This window comes from Somniosus microcephalus, chromosome 4 (assembly GCF_052327205.1).
Source record: "Somniosus microcephalus isolate GS21.2 chromosome 4, FLI_Smic_1.0, whole genome shotgun sequence".
Classification (NCBI taxonomy): Eukaryota; Metazoa; Chordata; class Chondrichthyes; order Squaliformes; family Somniosidae; genus Somniosus; species Somniosus microcephalus.
Genome location: NC_140990.1, coordinates 175,758,552 through 175,776,900, shown reverse-complemented (window position 1 = coordinate 175,776,900; position 18,349 = coordinate 175,758,552). Strand labels below are relative to the sequence as shown.

Here is an 18,349-nt window from a genome sequence, read left to right as displayed (position 1 = left end):
TGTGGAAACTGACGTGTTTTTGGATATGTCGCCAAAGGGCAACATGTAGATGAGAAATAGGAAGGGGCCAAGGATAGATCCTTGGGGGCCACCAGAGGTAACGATGCAGGAAGAGAAGCCATTGCAGGTGATTGTCTGGCTACAATTAGATAAATGTAGGCAGTCACACAACACCAGGTTATAGTCCAACAGCTTTATTTGAAATCACAAGCTTTTGGAGCGCTGCTCCTTCATCAGGTGAAGTGAAGAGAAGCATACAGGCACAGCATATATAGTCAGAGAAAACTGCCAGATGATTACAGGTAATCTTTCTAACTGCCCTTTATCACACCTTGTCAGAGATAATCACAGCAATCAAAGGTGTGAATGGTGTCCAAACTGATGTAATGTTTTCCTGACTGACCTGTTTGGACACCATTCACACCTTTGATTGCTGTGATTATCTATGCCGAGGTGTGATAAAGGGCAGTTAGAAAGATTACCTGTAATCATCTGGCAGTTTTCTCTGACTATATATGCTGCGCCTGTATGCTTCTCTTCACTTCACCTGATGAAGGAGCAGCGCTCCGAAAGCTTGTGATTTCAAATAAAGCTGTTGGACTATAACCTGGTGTTGTGTGACTTCCTACATTTGTCCACCCCAGTCCAACACCGGCATCTCCACATCATACAATTAGATAAGAATGGAACCAGGCGAGTGCAATCCCACCCAGCTGGAAGATGGTAGAGAGGCGTTGGACAAGGATGGAGTGGTCAACCGTGTCAAAAGCTGCAGACAAGTCAAGAAGGACGAGGAGGGATAGTTTACCTTTGTCACAGTCACAAAGGATGTCATTTGTGACTTTGATGAGAGCCGTTTCGGTACTGTGGCAAGGGCTGTTCACTACCTGAACAGGTGGTGAAAGCAGATTCAGTAAGAACTTTCAAAAGGGAGTTGGATATATACTCGAAAAGGAGAAATTTGCAGGGCTATGGGGAAAGAACAGGGGAGTGGGGCTAATTGGATAGCTCTTTAAAAGAACCAGCACAGGCATGATGAGCTGAATGGCCTCCTTCTGTGCTGTATGATGCTTCAACTCTGGCAGATTTCTCCACGGCTGGGGCAGCTGGGACAATTGTGGGCCTGTCCCCTTACTACTGCTGCAACTCTGATTATCAAATCTGGGTCCTGCATCATTGGTATGACTCAGTACGACACACCACAGTATATTTACTCACTGAATTTTGGGGAAAGGAAAATCCAGGCTTGATTGTCAACATTTTTTTGTTGCCATCAGAGCTGAATCTCTTCCTGAACCAACATTCACGTGATAGAAAAGAACTTGCATTTATATAGCGCCTTTTACGACATTCCAAAGCACTTTACAGCCAATTTAGTACTTCTTTGAAGTGAAGTCACAGTTGTAATGTAGGAAACGGGTCAGCCAATTTGCACACAGTAAAGTCCCACAAACAGCAATGTGATAATGACCAGAGGAGGGATAAATATTAGCCAGGACACCGGAGTGAACTCCCCTGCTCGTCTTCAAAATAGTGACTTGGGATCTTTTACGTCCACCAAATGTGCTTCCAGTAGGAGTCACTGCACTCCAATTCTGGCCTCTTGTGCATCTGCGATTTTCATTGCTCCACCTTTGGCAGCCTTGCCTTCAGCTGTTTAAGCTCTGAAATTTCCTCCACCTCTCTCACCTCCTTTAAGATGCAACTTAAAACTTACCTCTACGACAACGCTTTTGGTCACCTGTCTCAACATCTCATATGGCTTGGTGTCTGTTTGATAACACTCCACGGAGCACTTTGGGACATTTCACTACATTAAAAGGCACTATATAAATGCAAGTTGTTGTTTTACTTTCGCACAATGCCTCCTACACAGCCAAATGTCATGCATGTTCAGACAGCACAACCAACATCCAGTAAGCTTCAAAATTATGGTGTTCTTCGCTGCGTAGAATTTAAGGTACAATAATCAGACAAATCCATAAACCACATTCAATAGACCCAAATGTCTCAGCAAAGTTTTGCAGGGTGACTGTAATGGGGAGGTCCCATTTCTATGTGTTTAAGTCGGAGCTTAAAGTTCTCCCTGAAGAATGCAGTCTGTCTACACTCTTCCAATGGTTCACTGGAATATTTAGCTGCATGTTGGATGAACCTTACTCCATCGATTCAGACAAGGTCTACTTGGATCAGTAATATACAGTCAATCATTAAAAGCCAAACTATCCAAAACTCATATGAATAGCACAATCACAACAGAAGAATGTTTTTATATAAATTCTTTAATCAATTTATAGAGCTTTACATAAGAACTTATCGCACTCGTGCCTGTCCTAGATAAAAATAAGCCAATTCCAACATCTTGGGAAAATTCATAAAGGAGGCTCTCCCTCTTTCCCACAAAACGTATTAGAATAATTACTTGGTAAACAACTGATTGCTCACATTGGAGAGGATTATTCTACGTCAGTTTATACAAGATTTTCTTTCAATAGATGCTGAAGCCCTTCTGAGCACCAGTTTGCATCCTTGCTAGTCCTGTGAGTGCTTGTCTCCTTTTTTAAAAAAAAGGCCTTAGACTGGAGGGAATGTGAAATGTGCAATTCCTTTAAATCAAAATCTCCAATTCTTCCATTCTAATACATGATTTACTTTTCTTTGTCTTTCTTACACCATATTACAAAACCATCTCTTTTCCCTCCTCATCACTAAATCTAATTACTGGAGTCTGAATTGTTTACAGCAGGGAACTGCATAATGTTCTATTCCGATGAGACTCTTGCAGGGAATTCCCTCAGGGCTTCTCCCACTCTGTTGCCATAACTTTGGCAAAAGTTCAGTGGAAATTCCGGTAGTGGAGCAGAAGTCCCCCAGGAAATTCCCAGCGTCCACCCCTTGTGGCAATGCACAGTCAAAAGAAGGCCAAAACAGCAATGACAACTTCAAGCTGCATTCAAAGGTTATGAATAAAGAATGGGTCAATTCAAACCATTTGCAAGTATTGATCAGCTCCTGAAGTAATTGAGCACCAGCTACAGGTGGTCTTGTTATTTGCCATATAATTTAATTATATAATAAACTTGTGGCTCTTTCTTCATCAACAGGATTTCACTTTTTAAAACAAACCAAGCACTTCCTGCACTCTCCAATCATCCCCTGCCTCTACACTTAATCTAACCGCTGGAGGCAGGGCAAGAAAGTTTAGGTTACGGTTGCCTCAGGACCACTCAATAGTGAGAGGTCCCCGTCAGTTGCGGAAAGGGATTACGTTTCCCAATCTTTTTTATACCACCACATGGGATGCTCCACTGACTGAAAACAAGCAAAACGCGGCCACAGTATCCATTATGTGAGCACTGCATCTAATTTGAAGCCGACATGAACCGTCTCCAAGTTACAAAGAGGCCACTGATGGAGAAGTGCACAGCTAAATCCAACCCACGGTCACAGCTGGAGGTGTGGCAGAAGCTGAGAGCTGCTATATGGAGAGGGAGGTAGACAGAGATTATTGAGGAACTCAACTGGAGACAACTGAGGCGTGCCAATAGCAAGAGGAATCTGCATCCAATTCACAGACTCCTTCAGACCCAAAGACCAATGAATCAGTGGAAAAATGGCATTTTACAACATTCACTGACACTCTAGCTTTTACTTGGCATCTACTGGCACAAAATAAGTACAGCAGAAAGCATTAAATTTGGGATATCTAGCCCTAAAGGGTTAAAATAATTCTTATTTAACTGATTAAATAGTTAACTGATTAAAGAAAAACCTCTAAACTGATCATTTTTAACTCTAAGGATTCTGCATATATTTGGTCTGCTGTTACTGAAAGAAATATAAAGTTAATGGTAATCAATCTCAAAGTCATCTCGTCAATTTCCCCCCCCCCCCCGCTTTAAATCGCACCAACTCGTGTAAAATAAGCTCCTTTTCTTTTTTAAAAAAAACCTTGTGTGGTGCTGGGAACAGGCTGTTCAAATGCTTCCTAAAGGTCTCCATAAAACTAGCTTTCAAATCGGCCTGTGTTGCTTCTCGCCCTCCTTCCCACAATCGAACCAACTGCTTCCTTACACGTTTAAACGTGTATGGCTGAATTACTCATCTCGGTTGTGTGCAGATCTGCTGAAGGCTTTTCAGCTCAATTGGACATTATTAATAATTTTTTTAATGATCTACCAGTTGGGCAATGCGAGGTACTCGTGCAACATGGGTAGTTTACCATATCATGCCACAACACATGTAAAAACGCTAATACACATCCATACCCGAGTGACGAAATAGATCATTCAGCAGCAACATTATATTCCGCTTTACATTTTTTTATAATAAAGTAAATAAACTTGATTTAAAACTAAAACATTTGCAGCAGCAACTTGGTACCACACTTTATCGTGAAATTATTCACTGAGCCACTGATAGCTGGAGCCTAAACTATATTTTCAAGGCTACATTTTGCATCCTGTTCTACTGAGAGGAGAAATATAATTTTATGCATTTTAAATAATTTTTTTTTTTTTTTTAAAGCAACAAAACTTCAATGCTAATCTACAGTGTTTACAAACTTCACGGGCAGGTTTTGCAATATATTGATTCTCTAATTATTCCCCTCTATTCTCCATATCTTATTGTCCTGTTAGATAAAATGTATAACAGATAAATTGCCCTGAAAAGCCCACTGCAGATCGACACAATCACTGTGGCCCCAGCAGCAGCAAACAATGAGGTCTGAAAGAAGTCACAAAAATGGTGCCTGTCCACCTGTGTAATGGAGACAAATCTCACCTTTGCAACATCTCACCTTTAAATGAATCTCAGTGGAAGAGGTTAATGAATGCAATCTGAAACTGGACTCACCATTCCAAACAATTCTGCTTTATGCAAATAGCTCCTGCAACCATTAGTTTATAGCTGAATATAATAATCTGGCAGTGAAATTCTGTTAAATGGGATCAGTGGGCAACAATTCCTGAAGCATGTGGATTGCTTACAACTGGATTAACAAAACTGTCTCCTCACTCCTGTGCTATTGAGGGTCAGGTATGGACTTGGTAATGATTTGCTTCTATCTGGTTTGTACTTGATTGTACTTACACCAACAGAATATCCAGAAATTCAAAAGAGGAGGAAAGCCTTTATGATATTATCTTAGCAATAGGGAATTGGCCTATCCTACTAACCATGCAGAACCACCCTTTGAGTGCCCTACAGCTAGTCCATCTATTTACAAGAGGTTAGTTCTCTTTTTAAGGCATTGGGTAGCCCAGGTGGCAAAATGACTAGTTCAACAAAAAAAAAGTAGTTTTCTAGTCATTGTGACAGTTAAAATAGGAAAACAATGATCCTGTAGGAGATGTTACTCCACTAGCAACATTTGGCCATATATAAATATTTTTATTTCTTTCCATACAGTATGTATTCTGAGTCTACCTCAAATTGGAGCATTTGTGCATCAACATTAAAGAGCCAAGTTTTCTCTGAACTGGGAACTCCTGAGGTTACACGTGAGGGACACAATCCTTGCCAGCAAGTCAGGTTCTCACTGAAAGTCAGACCATAAAATCCACTTTAGCTGAGATTTTTACATCTGTCCTGTGTTTTAAAAAAATCATTTGTGTCACAACCACCAGTTTGGCATGTGATAAGAGCCTCCACATTGGTTTGAGATCTACACTGGATTTTATGGTCCCATGAAATTTCGATCAGTACATCAATCACATCTGAACAAATGCAAGAGGGATATTTCCACGAGAGCACGTTACCAAAATATGTAAAGCATGGACAGTTGCAACACTGGGCGCTCCACAAGGTAAACAAACGCCAGTTGCTGGTGTGTCAGAAGCTTTGACCTATTTCTTGGGAGGGGATTCCCATCTATTGCATAGGTATTTTAATAATCAGTCTTGAATATTTGCAAGAAGAAAACAACTTTCTTTTTAAATATTAATTTAGGCAGTTATTGAAAAAAAATCAAAAGTCCTCTGAAGAAGGTTCTTCTCTCTGTTCTGATAATGCGTTCGGTTAGATCTCTCCTCCCAGTTCGAGAGGGTAGAAGGGAACCTCATCAGGGCACCATCAAACTGGAATGAAGAATCTGACAGCTCTCGCCAACTTATCCTCAAACCTCACTTTATAATTGAGACCACCGGTTGCCTTTACTCCTTTGTATTTAGTAGAAGGTGAATCACTCTGTTCATACATCGCTCTTACTCAGCTCTGCACTTCTGACAGTCATTGCAAGAGCTAATCAGCTCTTCCAGACACCCTCTTCCAGATTCCACAACCGTTATCTGAAGTCTGCCACACTGATCGACAACGCCACCTCAGGTCTGCGGGTCCGAGCACGAACTGTCTGTCTTTCACTACTTTCTGGGGCATCTCCACTCTGATGGGCAGTAGCTTGTTGACTGTTAAGGAAAAAAACACTTTGTTGGTCCGTGTGTTGAGAAGTTTAAGATCTATACTTAAGCTTATAATCCTTACTATTTAATGTTTGATGATGCTCTTGTGAAACGCCTTGAGACATTTTACTATGATAAAGCCGCTTATATAAATGCAAGTTGTTAAGGGCGCAGATTTAGTTTTTAAACAAAACTTTAATTAAGCAAGCCTTTTCTGTCGTGTAAGATTCAACACTTCAAGTGTTGCAAGCCATTTCTACTCTCGCAGTTACAAACACTAATGATATTAAACATGCGTTAATACTGCACTATTAAGAGTTACATTAGAAACATTGAAGGATTTTTAGAAATCAGCTATTCATGTACAGCACAATAATCTTCATTCCTGCTGCCCGCTGTTCTCCTTTAGCAATGGGCCAGGTAAATAGGCAGCTTGTTTGTTCAGGATTTAAACTGCTATGCTGTGCTGTGCTCAGTGGAGAGGAGGCACACTAGTATTCTTAACTCAACATGATTCAAGTGAAGCTCCTGCTCGGAACTAGAGGACTCCTAATCTCTCAGGATTACACATCAATAACTTTTAATGCAGATGGGATGTGTATTTGGTGACTCTTCGTCATTCTCCACTGAGAATAATGGGAACTGTGACTTCATACTGTCCAGAAATCTACATTTTCCACTTTTTGGTTCCCCCAGGAAAATTGCATCTCCTGCCTCCATATCCAGATCTCTGCAGATTGGGAATCTATTTCATGCACCTGTCTTCTACAAGAGACTTAATCTAGTTGTAAACTGCAGTGTTACTGTTTACACCCCAACTGAGTGCTTATACAGGACGGTTTGGACACAAAATATTACGGCTATGGTTCCCGGCATCTTACTACAGTATAGGGAAACATCCTGTCCTTGGGAGTACAAAGAAGGACAACTGTTGGTTAATTGATTTGGGCACTTGAGCTATGAGGAAAGACTAAAGGTGTTAGGGATGTTTACACTGGGGAAAATGTGGCTTGGAGGTGACCTTATTGGGTATTTAAGTTCTTTAAGGGAACAAATAAACTGGATCCCCAGCACACTGCCCTCTTCCAGCAAAAGCAATTGCAGCATTACTTTCGAAGATAATGTATTATAATCCCATTGTAGAACCCACTGGATCAATCAATATGACGTGAAACCCATGGCATGATTCAGTTTGAACTTCAAAAGAGTTGAATTTGTTACAAAAGATTTCTAAGAGCCGATAGGCTCTTGTGTAAATGATATTGGGGGAGGGGGCTAATCCATGGACAGAAATCTTAGCAAATCAGTTACCGTTTGTCTTTATTATTGCCTTCCAGTCTGAGCTCCTCCTTCCCTATGTCATCGGTCATAGTGCTGAAGTCTTTATTCTTGTCAATTAATAAATTCTGTATGAATAAAACATTTAAAATTATCCACTGAAATGTAAGCAGGTGAGTTCCTGCAATGTGATTTAATCAATTCTTATTTCATCCTTGAACATATGGGCCATTCCCCTTTTAGGCTCAGAGCAGCATTTGGGAATTCCCCCCACCCTTCCCAAGTTACTTAAATGGGTTTATGAACGACTCCTCTTGGCATTGTGCAGGGAATTATTTTTTAAAGCTCTGCAGTGGTGTGTTGGTGCACATATTTTTTTTGCAATGAGCCACAAAAAAGATAGGCTTAGAAAACTTCTCAAGAGTGAAGTTTTAGAGGAAGAGAATTCAAAAGCAGAGAAGTTGTGTTAAATTTGCATAGAATCCTAGTTAGACCACACTTAGAGTTCTGGCCTTCGTATTACAAAACAGATATAGAACTACTGGAGAAAGTGCAAAAAGATTTACAAGGATGGTACCAGAACTGAAAGGGTACAACTATCAGGAAAGACTGAACTATCTGAGGCTCTTTTCTCATGTGGAGCATAAACACTGGCATAGACCTGCTTCTGTGCTGTAAAATTCTATGTAAAAAAGGGTACCGATGAGGAGACAAATGTTGGTTAACATCAAGCTCACCTTAACACCAATGACATCGCCGTCTTTCAGATAATACGGTGCTCCCTGAAGGCTCTGCAGTTTCTTTTTCTTCTTCTTCTTTGAAACTTGTTGGCTCTAAAGAGAAAAGATGAGTTAGACTGTAAGACAGGTTAAGGCATGAGGCGCACAAGCTCCAGAGTAACAACCCATGAGGTTTACGGTCTGTAGCACTTCAAAATCATGAGGTACGAAGAGGAGCAGGGGCACTCTCCCTGGTGTCCTGGCCAATATTTATCCCTCAACCAACATCACTAAAACAGCTTATCTGGTCATCACACTGCTGTTTGTGGGAGCTTGCTGTGTGCAAATTGACTGCCGCATTTCCTACATTACAACAGTGACTACACATCAAAAGTACTTCATTGGCTGTAAAGCGCTGAGCGACATCCTGAGGTTGTGAAAGACACTGTATAAATGCAAGTCTTTCTTTCTTTTCTTTAACATCAAAGGCTTTCAATAAATACTTCATCAGTAAAAAACAAAATTTGTTCACAGCATTTGAAAACACAGACTTTTATTGCTATATATTCCATCTCATATAAGGATACCCTTAAGACGTACTTGTATAATCACATAGCACTTCTTCACACCAATAGTATTAAAGGGTTCTCTTATACTCTCTGAAGCCAGGTGTTGATTTTACAAAGCTATAAAGTAACTGAGAAACAAGGTAGTGGCATAACAGTAGTAGGAACGAGAACTGAATAAAGTTGTAATAGACTCCAACTTAATTGTACTGTGAAACAGAGGAGAGTGTTCCAATTCTCACCCTTCAGATTGAGCTGCCTATGCTCAATCGCCTCGGTGGGGGATCAGAAGAAACAATATTAACTATGTCAGAGATTGGTTTCCCCAACGGAGAGCTAGGTGAAGGATAGGTGCAGCATTTTACTGGATTTGTAAATTGCACAGTAATGGGACAACTTCAGTAATGAGATGAAAGACAGTCAATAAGCCCAACTGCCCTCATTAGCAGCCAGTCAACCACATCACTTGTATCACAATGTTGCTGTATATGATACTTAAAGGGATTGTTGTACCTAGCTGACATATTAGTGAAACTAACTTCAGCTCCCCAATTAAACACAGCTTGATTACTCAAGTACTGCTCTCCCAACTACAAGTAGAATACAACCTACTTAACAGAAATTTATATTTGTACAGCATCTTTTACACAACTATGCTTTAAAATGCTTTAACGAGGAAATGGTGGTCACCGAGCAGGATATATGGGAGAAAGATGGGCAATATTAAAAAGGTAAGTTTCAGGGCTTTTGAAGGTGGGGAGAGGTGTAAAAAGTAAATACGAGACTGCAAGGGATCGATGGCTGGCCTCTGCCACTGATGATAGACCTGGGGGAGGGGGAGCCAAAATATAGTCAGCTGAGAACTGGAAGAGTAATGTGTTTGAACTGGAGACATGGAACCTGGTGAAGCTGGTGAGGACAGGGGTAATAGGTATGTGGGCAGGGTATGGGCATGGAGTTGGAGTTGGAGTTGGAGTTGGAGTTTTTGCAGTGTGGAGCTGGGAGTCTAGTAAGGAGGGTTGGAGAAATAGAGGCTTGTGATTATTAAAAGGTATGGCTGAGGGTTTCAGCATCATTGAGGCTGTGGTAGACATGGAGATGGGCAACCTTCCATAGCTGCTTTTTTTGGATAATGGATCAGATATAGTGTTTGACACACCTGCTGATTCAGTCTGAGTAGGGCAGCCAGGGAAAGAGACAGAATTGACTTCCAAGGCAAAGTTTCTGAAGGAGCCAAACAGGCCCCATTTAATGTTGAATTTGTTCTAGTCAATGCAGGACTTGAAATGCAAACTGCCTGTCTAACATCACGCTCAAGGATGGAGGCAGAGACACAAAGTTAGATATCATTGGTGTACATCTGGATGCTAACCCCATGCTTGAGGAAGAATTTGCCAAGGGAATAGGAATGGGTTGAGGAAGGAGTCTTGGGGCATGTCAGAGATCACTGAATGGGCGCTGGAGAAGTTATTTGTACTCAATTTATAGCACGAGACACAAGTGGGCCATTACCAACTATTTAGCATGCAGGCACATGGGTCATACCGTACCAGATGAAAGTGAATTATTTTATGGTACCAAGTTTGTGCTCTACATTCAAAAGAACCAACATTAGCCTTAGCAGGTGTTGCTTCTTACCCAGCTGGTCAAAGGCATCCACTCAAACTGATCTGGAAAGTGTTTGGCAATTTCGATCTGTTCTGGTGGCAACAAGTAGTGCTGTGTGATTCTCTGTCTAAGGGTCCGAGCTGTACATTCCTTGGACGTGTCCCAAACAAACTCCTCTGCTGGATAATAGGACCTTTCACCAGGCACTGCCATCTGCAGCCGCAGCAACAACTCAGTGGAGCTGAACAAAAGACAAGTACATTTACAAAAAGATATCGGACCTCCCGTTGTTACTGCAAATGCCAGATATGCAAACTATCTTTTTAAATTCACTCTTTGGAAATGGGCATCATTAGCAAGGCCTGCATTTATTGTCCACCCCTAGTTTCCCCTTGAGAAGGTGGTGGTGAGCCACCTTTTTGAACCGCTGCAGCCCGTGTGGTGAAGGTATTCCCACAATGCTGTTAGGTAGGGAGTTCCAGGAGTTTGACTGGGTGTCTACATCCTCCTATATAGGGGAGTTATCCTCGGTGTCCTGGTCAATATTTATCCCTCAATCAACATAACAATAACAGATTAACTGGTCATTATCACATTGCTGTTTGTGGGAGCTTGCTGTGCACAAATTGGCTGCTGCGTTTCCTACATTACAACAGTGACTATACTTGAAAAAAAAATGTACTTCATTGGCTGTAAAGTGCTTTGGTCGTGAAAGGCGCTATATAAATGAAAGTCTTTCTTTTCTTTCTAGATGCAGCTGCAAGAACTGACAGAAGTGTCTGTGTATGTTAACCCTGGGGTGTCCAAACTACAGCCTGTGGGCCATATGCAGCCAACCCTCTAGGACAAGAAGCCCGGGCAACTCAAATCTTATTTACACTTATATTTCTCACTCACTGATTCACAGAAACATAGAAGATAGGAGCAGGAGTAGGCCATTCAGCCCCTCAAGCCTGTTCCGCCATTTAATGAGATCATGGCTGATCATCCAAATTCGGTACCCTGTCCCTGCTTTCTCCCCATATCCCTTAAGTCTTAATATATCTAACTCCTTCTTGAGTATATTTAATGAATTGGCCTCAACTGCCTTCTGTGGTAGAGAATTCCACAGGTTCACCACTCTCTGGGTGAAGAAATTCCTCCTCATCTCAGTCCTAAATGGCTTACCCCTTATCCTTAGACTGTGACCCCTGGTTCTGGACTCCCCCCACCATCGGGAACATCCTTCCTGCATCTAGTCTGTCTAGTCCTGTTAGAATTTTATAAGTTTCAATGAGATCCCCTCTCATTCTTCTAAACTCTAGCGAGTATAAGCCCAATCGACCCAATCTCTCTTCATACGTCATTCCTGCCTTATTTGAATTTTGTAGACCTAGAGATTTGGTAAGGACTCTTTCATTGTGTTGTTACCCCATTGCTGGATAAATCCTAAATCAGATTATCAAGATTAGTTATTATCTGTAGGTTGCAATTTAAAAAAAAAGGGAATATTGATTAAACTTTATACGTGGCTGGTAAGGCTTTATGAAATGCACCCAAGCAACCCAAAAAAGCAGAAAGCTTGGATACTCCTGCTTTAACCCAGCCTCTATTTATTTCCAGGAATTAGTAGCCAGTTCATAAAGCGAATTTTAAACCATTAAAAGGCAAAGAGCAGCAGCTAGTTTTTTGCCCTGTGTACAGAAACATACTATTCGGAGTGAAAGTGGTCTCTGTTCGCTATGTGTACACAATATTAAGGCATGTGGCAGAGGAGTTAATGTAGCTCTGCAATGGCTCTCCAGCAATGTCTGCACCTCGGACACCAGCTCAACAACTCTGAGCCGAAGTTCCTTGAGAGGGGGAAGGAGGTACTGCTTTTTGCCTCCAATACTTGTAGTGGTTTGAATTGCAGGTAAATATTGAAGTTAATCTACCTATAACATAAACTAGATCAAGTAATTCGTTAAAAAAACCTAAAAACTATAAGCCAAGATGATTAAATACATCAACTTTAATTAATTAAATAAATAAAGCAGGTTAGATAGGGTTGGCAGTGTAGGATGTGTGCTTCAACTGCAGCATGTGGGAGTTTGTGGAGAGCATCGCGATCGTGGACAACCACATCTGCAGTAAGTGTCTGCATCTCGAGGAACATCGGCTCAGAGTTGTTGAGCTGGAGTCCGAGGTGCAGATATGCAGGGTATCGGGGAGGGGGAGAATTACCTGGGCACTTTGATCCAGGAGGCAGTCACACCCCTTAGTTTAGGAAGTGGTACAGTGGTCATGGACAGGAAGGTGTGACGAGTCAGGCAGGTAAGTAAAAGGTAAGGGGATCCCAGGTGCAGTTCTGGAGGAGCCTCAGCCTTTGCCCTTATCCAACAGGTATGAGGTTCTTGCAGCCTGTGTAGATGAGGGCAAAGTCTGCAGGGTGGATGAGCGAACTAACCACGGCACCATGGTACAGGAGGCCATTCAAGTGGGGGGAGTGAAAAGGAATGTGCTAGTGGTAGGGGACAGTATAGTCAAGGGATACTATTCCCTGCAGCCGCGACCGAGAGTTCCAAAAGTTGTGTTGCCTGCCCGGTGCCAGGGTAAAGGACATCTTGTGGCTGAAGAACTTGGCAAGAGAGGAGGAGGATCCAGTTGATGTAGTCCTCGTAGGAACCAATGGCATAGATAGAACTAGGAATGAGGTTCTGCTGAGGGAGTTTGAGGAGCTAGGGTCCAAAATAATAAGCAAAACCTCAAAAGTAATCTCTGGATTACTACCCAAGCCACAGGCAAATTGGCATAGGGTCAAATAGATCAGAGATTTGAATGCGTGGCTCAAAGAGTGATATAGGAGACATGGGTTTCGATTCATGGGGCACTGGCACCAGTACTGGGAAAGAGGGAGCATTTCCGCTGGGGCGGGCTCCTCTTAAAGCGGGCTGGGACCAGTGTTTTGTCGAATCGAATAACTAAGGCTGTAGATAGGGCTTGAAACTAAAAAGGGGAACAGGGAGGGTTCAGGTGAGGGGAAATTTATAAATCTGAAGAGAAAAGTCAAGGCCACAGAGCAGTGTAGCAATCTGGGTAAAGATAAGCATAGTGTGACAGGAAGGAACAGAGAATGTAACGTTAATAGTGCATCAGTGAATAAGGTCAAATCAGGGAAAAGTGGTAAAAAGTTAAAATTAAAGGTGCTTTATCTGAATGCACAAAGCATTCGTAACAAGATAGACAAATTAATGGCACAAACAGAAATAAATGGGTTTGATCTAATAGTCATTACAGCGACGTGGTTGCATGGTAACCAAGGTTGGGAACTAAATATTTCACGTTTTGAAAAGACAGACAAAATGGAAAGGCAGGGGCTAGCCCTGATAATAAAAGATGAAATAAGGACAGTAGTGAGGAAGAGCTTGGCTCGGAAGAACAGGAAGTAGAATCAATATGGGTGGAGACACGACATAACAAGGGGCAGAAAACACTGGTGGGAGTAGTTACTAGGCCCCCTAACAGTAGCTCTACTGTTGGACAGAGTATTAAGCAAGAAGCAAGAGGAGCTTGTAACAAAGGTAATGCAATAACCGTGGGGGACTTTAATCTCCATATAGACGGGACAAAACAAATTGGCAAAAGTAGTTTGTAGGACGAGTTCACAGAATGCATTCGAGGCAGTTTCCTAGAACAATACGTCATGGAACCAACCAGGGAAGAGGCTATTTTAGACCTTGTCTTGTGTTATAAGACAGGGTTAATTAGTAATCTCACAGTAAGGGATCCTCTGGGGGAGTGTGATCATATGATAGAATTTCACATTTTTGACAGTGACGTACTGAAGTCCGAAACTAGAGTATTAAACTTAAATAATGCCAATTATATAGGTATGTGGGGCGAGTTGGCTAAGGTAGGTTGGGAAATTAGATTAAAAGGTGTGATGGTAGATAAGCAAATGGCAAACATTTAAAGAAATATTTCATACATTCCATTGAGAAATAAAAACTCCATGGGAAAAGTGATCCATCTGTGGCTAACTAAAGAGGTTAAGGATAGTATTAGATTAAAAGACGAGGCTTATAATGTTACCAAGTAGAGTAGTAAGCCTGAGGAGTGGGAGAGTTTTAGAAACCAGCAAATGATGACCAAAAAATTGATACCAAGGGAGAAAATAGAATGAGAGTAAACTAGCAAGAAATATAAAAACAGCTTGCAAGAGCTTCTACAAGTATGTAAAAAGGAAGAGAGTAGCAAAAGTAAATATTGGTCCCTTAGAGGCCGAGACAGAAGAAATTTAAACTAAACTAAAGTTTAAACTAAAATGGCAGGGGGTTGGGAACCTATGCAGGGAGACAGAGGAAAGGGAAGCAAGGATAGAAGCAAAAGACAGGAAGGAGAAAAGCAAAAGTGGAAGTCAAAGAAATCAAGGGTGTAAATCAAACAGGGCCACAGTAAATAATAATTCTAAAAGGACTAAGAGCATTAAAAAACCAAATCTGAAGGCTTTGTGTCTTAATGCGAGGAGCATTCGTAATAAGGTGGATGAATTAGTTGCACAAATAGATGTAAACAGATATGATATAATTGGGATTATGGAGACATGGCTCCAGGGTGACCAAGGCTGGGAATTCAACATCCAGGGGTATTCAACATTCAGGAAGGACAGGCAAAAAGGAAAAGGAGGTGGGGTAGCATTGTTGGTTCAAGAGGAGATTAACACAATAGTAAGGAAGGATATTAGCTCTGATGATGTGGAATTTGTATGGGTAGAGCTGAGAAATACCAAGGGGCAGAAAACATCAGTGGGAGTTGTATACAGACCCCCAAACAGTAATGCTGAAGTTGGAGATGGCATTAAACGGGAAATTAGAGACGCGTGCAATAAGGGCAGAGCAGTTATCATGGGTGACTTTAATCTACATATAGATTGGGCTAACCAAATTAGTAACAATACTGTGGAGAAGGAATTCCTAGAGTGTATACGGGATGGTTTCCTGGACCAGTATGTCGAAGAACCAACTCGAGATCAGGCCATCTTAGACTGGGTATTATGCAATGAGAAAGGATTAATGAGCAATCTTGTTGTGCGAGGCCCCTTGGGGAGGAGCGATCATAATATGATCGAATTCTTCATTAAGATGGAGAGTGAAGTAGTTGACTCAGAGACTAGGGTCCTGAATTTAAATAAAGGAAACTACGATGGTATGAGGCGCGAGTTGGCTAGGATGGATTGGGGAACGTTACTTAAAGGGTTGACGGTGGATAGGCAATGGCAAACATTCAAAGACCGCATGGATGAACTACAGAATTTGTTCATCCATGTCTGGCATAAAAATAAAACAAAAAAGGTGGCTCAACCGTGGCTAACAAGGGAAATTAGGGATAGCATAAGATCCAAGGAGAGGACATATAAATTGGCCAGAAAAAGCAGCAAACCTGAGCATTGGGAGCAGCTTAGAATTCAGCAAAGGAGGACAAAGGGATTAATTAAGAGGGGGAAAAGAGAGTATGAGAGTAAGCTTTCAGGGAACATAAAAACTGACTGTAAAAGCTTCTATAGATATGTGAAGAGAAAAAGATTGGTGAAGTCAAGCGTAGGTCCCTTGCAGTCAGAATCAGGGGAATTTATAATGGGGAACAAAGACATGGCAGACCAATTAAATACATACTTTGGTTCTGTCTTCACAAAGGAGGACACAAATAACCTCCCAGAGATGTCGGGGAACATAGGGTCTAATGAGAGGGAGGAACTGAATGAAATCAGTATTTGCAGGGAAATGGTGTTAGGGAAATTAACGGGATTGAAGGCCGATAAATCCCCAGGGGCCTGATAATCTACATCCTAGGGTAGTTAAGGAAGTGGCCCTCGAAATAGTAGATGCATTGCTGGTCATCTTCCAAAATTCTATAGACTCTGGAACAGTTCCCATGGATTGGAGGGTAGCTAATGTAGCCACACTATTTAAAAAAGGTCGTAGAGCAAAAACGGCAAATTATAGACCGGTAAGCCTGACATCGGTAGTGGGGAAAATGCTAGAGTCCATTATAAAAGATGTAATAGCAGAGCACTTGGAAAACAGTGACAAGAGCTGACAAAGTCAACATGGATTTACAAAAGGTAAATCATGCTCGACTAATCTACTGGATTTTTTTGAGGATGTAACTGGTAGAATAGATAAGGGAGAACCAGTGGAGTGGTGTATTTGGACTTTCAGAAGGCTTTCAATAAGGTGCCGCATAAGAGATTAGCGTGCAAAGTTAAAGCACATGGGATTGGGAGTAAGGTACTGACTTGGATAGAGAACTGGTTGGCAGATAGGAAGCAAGAGTTGGAATAAACGGGTCCTTTTCCGAGTGGCAGGCAGTGATTAGTGGGGTATCGCAGTGATCGGTGCTAGGACCCCAGTTATTCACAATATATATTAATGATCTAGACGAGGGAACTAGATGTAATATCTCCAAGTTTGCAGATGACACAAAGCTGGGTGGGCGGGTGTGCTGTGAGGAGGATGCAGAGAAACTCCAGTATGATTTGGGCACGTTGGGTGATTATACTGCATCTGCCCAATGTGGATAAATGGGAGGTTATCCACTTTGGTGGCAAAAACAGGAAGGCAGATTATTATCTGAACGGCAATACTGTCAACCGTGAGGGATTATGGAGTGTCCTCCTCAAATTCGGATGCCCTCAAAAGTTTGTCACTATCCTCCGCCTGCTTCACGACAACATGCAAGCCGTGATCCTGACCAACAGCTCCACCACAGACCCAATTCACGTACGAACCGGGGTCAAGCAAGGCTGTGTCATCGCACCAACGCTCTTCTCAATCTTCCTTGCTGCAATGCTCCATCTCACCCTCAGTAAGCTCCCCACTGGAGTGGAGCTAATCTACAGAACAAACGGGAAACTGTTCAACCTCCGTCGCCTCCAGTCCAGATCCAAGGTCGTCCCATCCTCTGTCGTCGAATTACAGTATGCAGACGATGCTTGCGTCTGCGCTCACTCGGAGATCGAACTCCAAACCATCGTAAACACCTTCACCGAAGCATACAAGAGCATGGGCCTTACACTAAACATCCGTGAGATAAAAGTCCTCTACCAACCTGCCCCCGCCACACAGTGCTGCCCCCCGATTATCAAAATCCACGACAAGGCCTTGGACAACATGGACCACTTTCTATACCTCAGGAGCCTACTGTCAACAAGGGCAGACGTCGACGACGAAGTCCAACACCGCCTTCAGTGTGCCAGTGCAGCCTTCGGTCGCCTGAGGAAGAGAGTGTTTGAAGACCAGGACCTCAAACCCGGCACTAAGCTCATGGTCTACAGGGCAGTAGTGATACCTGCCCTGCTGTATGCCTCAGAGACATGGACCATGTACAGCAGGCACCTCAAAGCACTGGAGAGGTACCACCAATGCTGCCTCTGCAAATCCATTGGCAGGATAGGCGCACCAACGTCAGTGTTCTTGCTCAGGCCAACATCCCCAGCATCGAAGCTCTGGCCACGCTCAATCAGCTCCGATGGGCGGGTCACATTGTCCACATGCCCGATACGAGACTCCCAAAACAAGCGCTCTACTCGGAGCTCCGGCACGGCAAGAGAGCCCCAGGTGGGCAGAGGAAACGCTTCAAGGACACCCTCAAAGCCTCCTTGAAAAAGTGTAACATCCCCACCGACACCTGGGAATCCCTGGCCCAAGACCGCACAAAGTGGAGAAGCATCCGGGAAGGCGCCGAACACCTCGAGTCTCTTCGCCGGGAGCAAGCGGAAGCCAAGCGCAGGCAGCACAAGGAGCGCACGTCAACCCAA

At 42.5% G+C, this 18,349-nt stretch overlaps 1 protein-coding gene across 1 annotated transcript in view; it reads right to left on the bottom strand.

The window, feature by feature from the left end:
* Positions 1-2,262: 2,262 nt before the first annotated feature.
* usp40 (ubiquitin specific peptidase 40) overlaps positions 2,263-18,349 on the bottom strand; it is a 142,391-nt gene continuing 126,304 nt past the window's right edge. Inside the window, exons 28-31 of the mRNA XM_085984190.1 lie at positions 10,603-10,813; positions 8,417-8,512; positions 7,713-7,807; positions 2,263-6,407 (exon numbers count right to left, since the gene is read on the bottom strand). Of these exons, the coding sequence (XP_085840316.1) occupies positions 6,287-6,407; positions 7,713-7,807; positions 8,417-8,512; positions 10,603-10,813 (523 nt within the window). The 3' untranslated portion in view covers positions 2,263-6,286. The remainder of the gene's footprint in view (positions 6,408-7,712; positions 7,808-8,416; positions 8,513-10,602; positions 10,814-18,349) is intronic.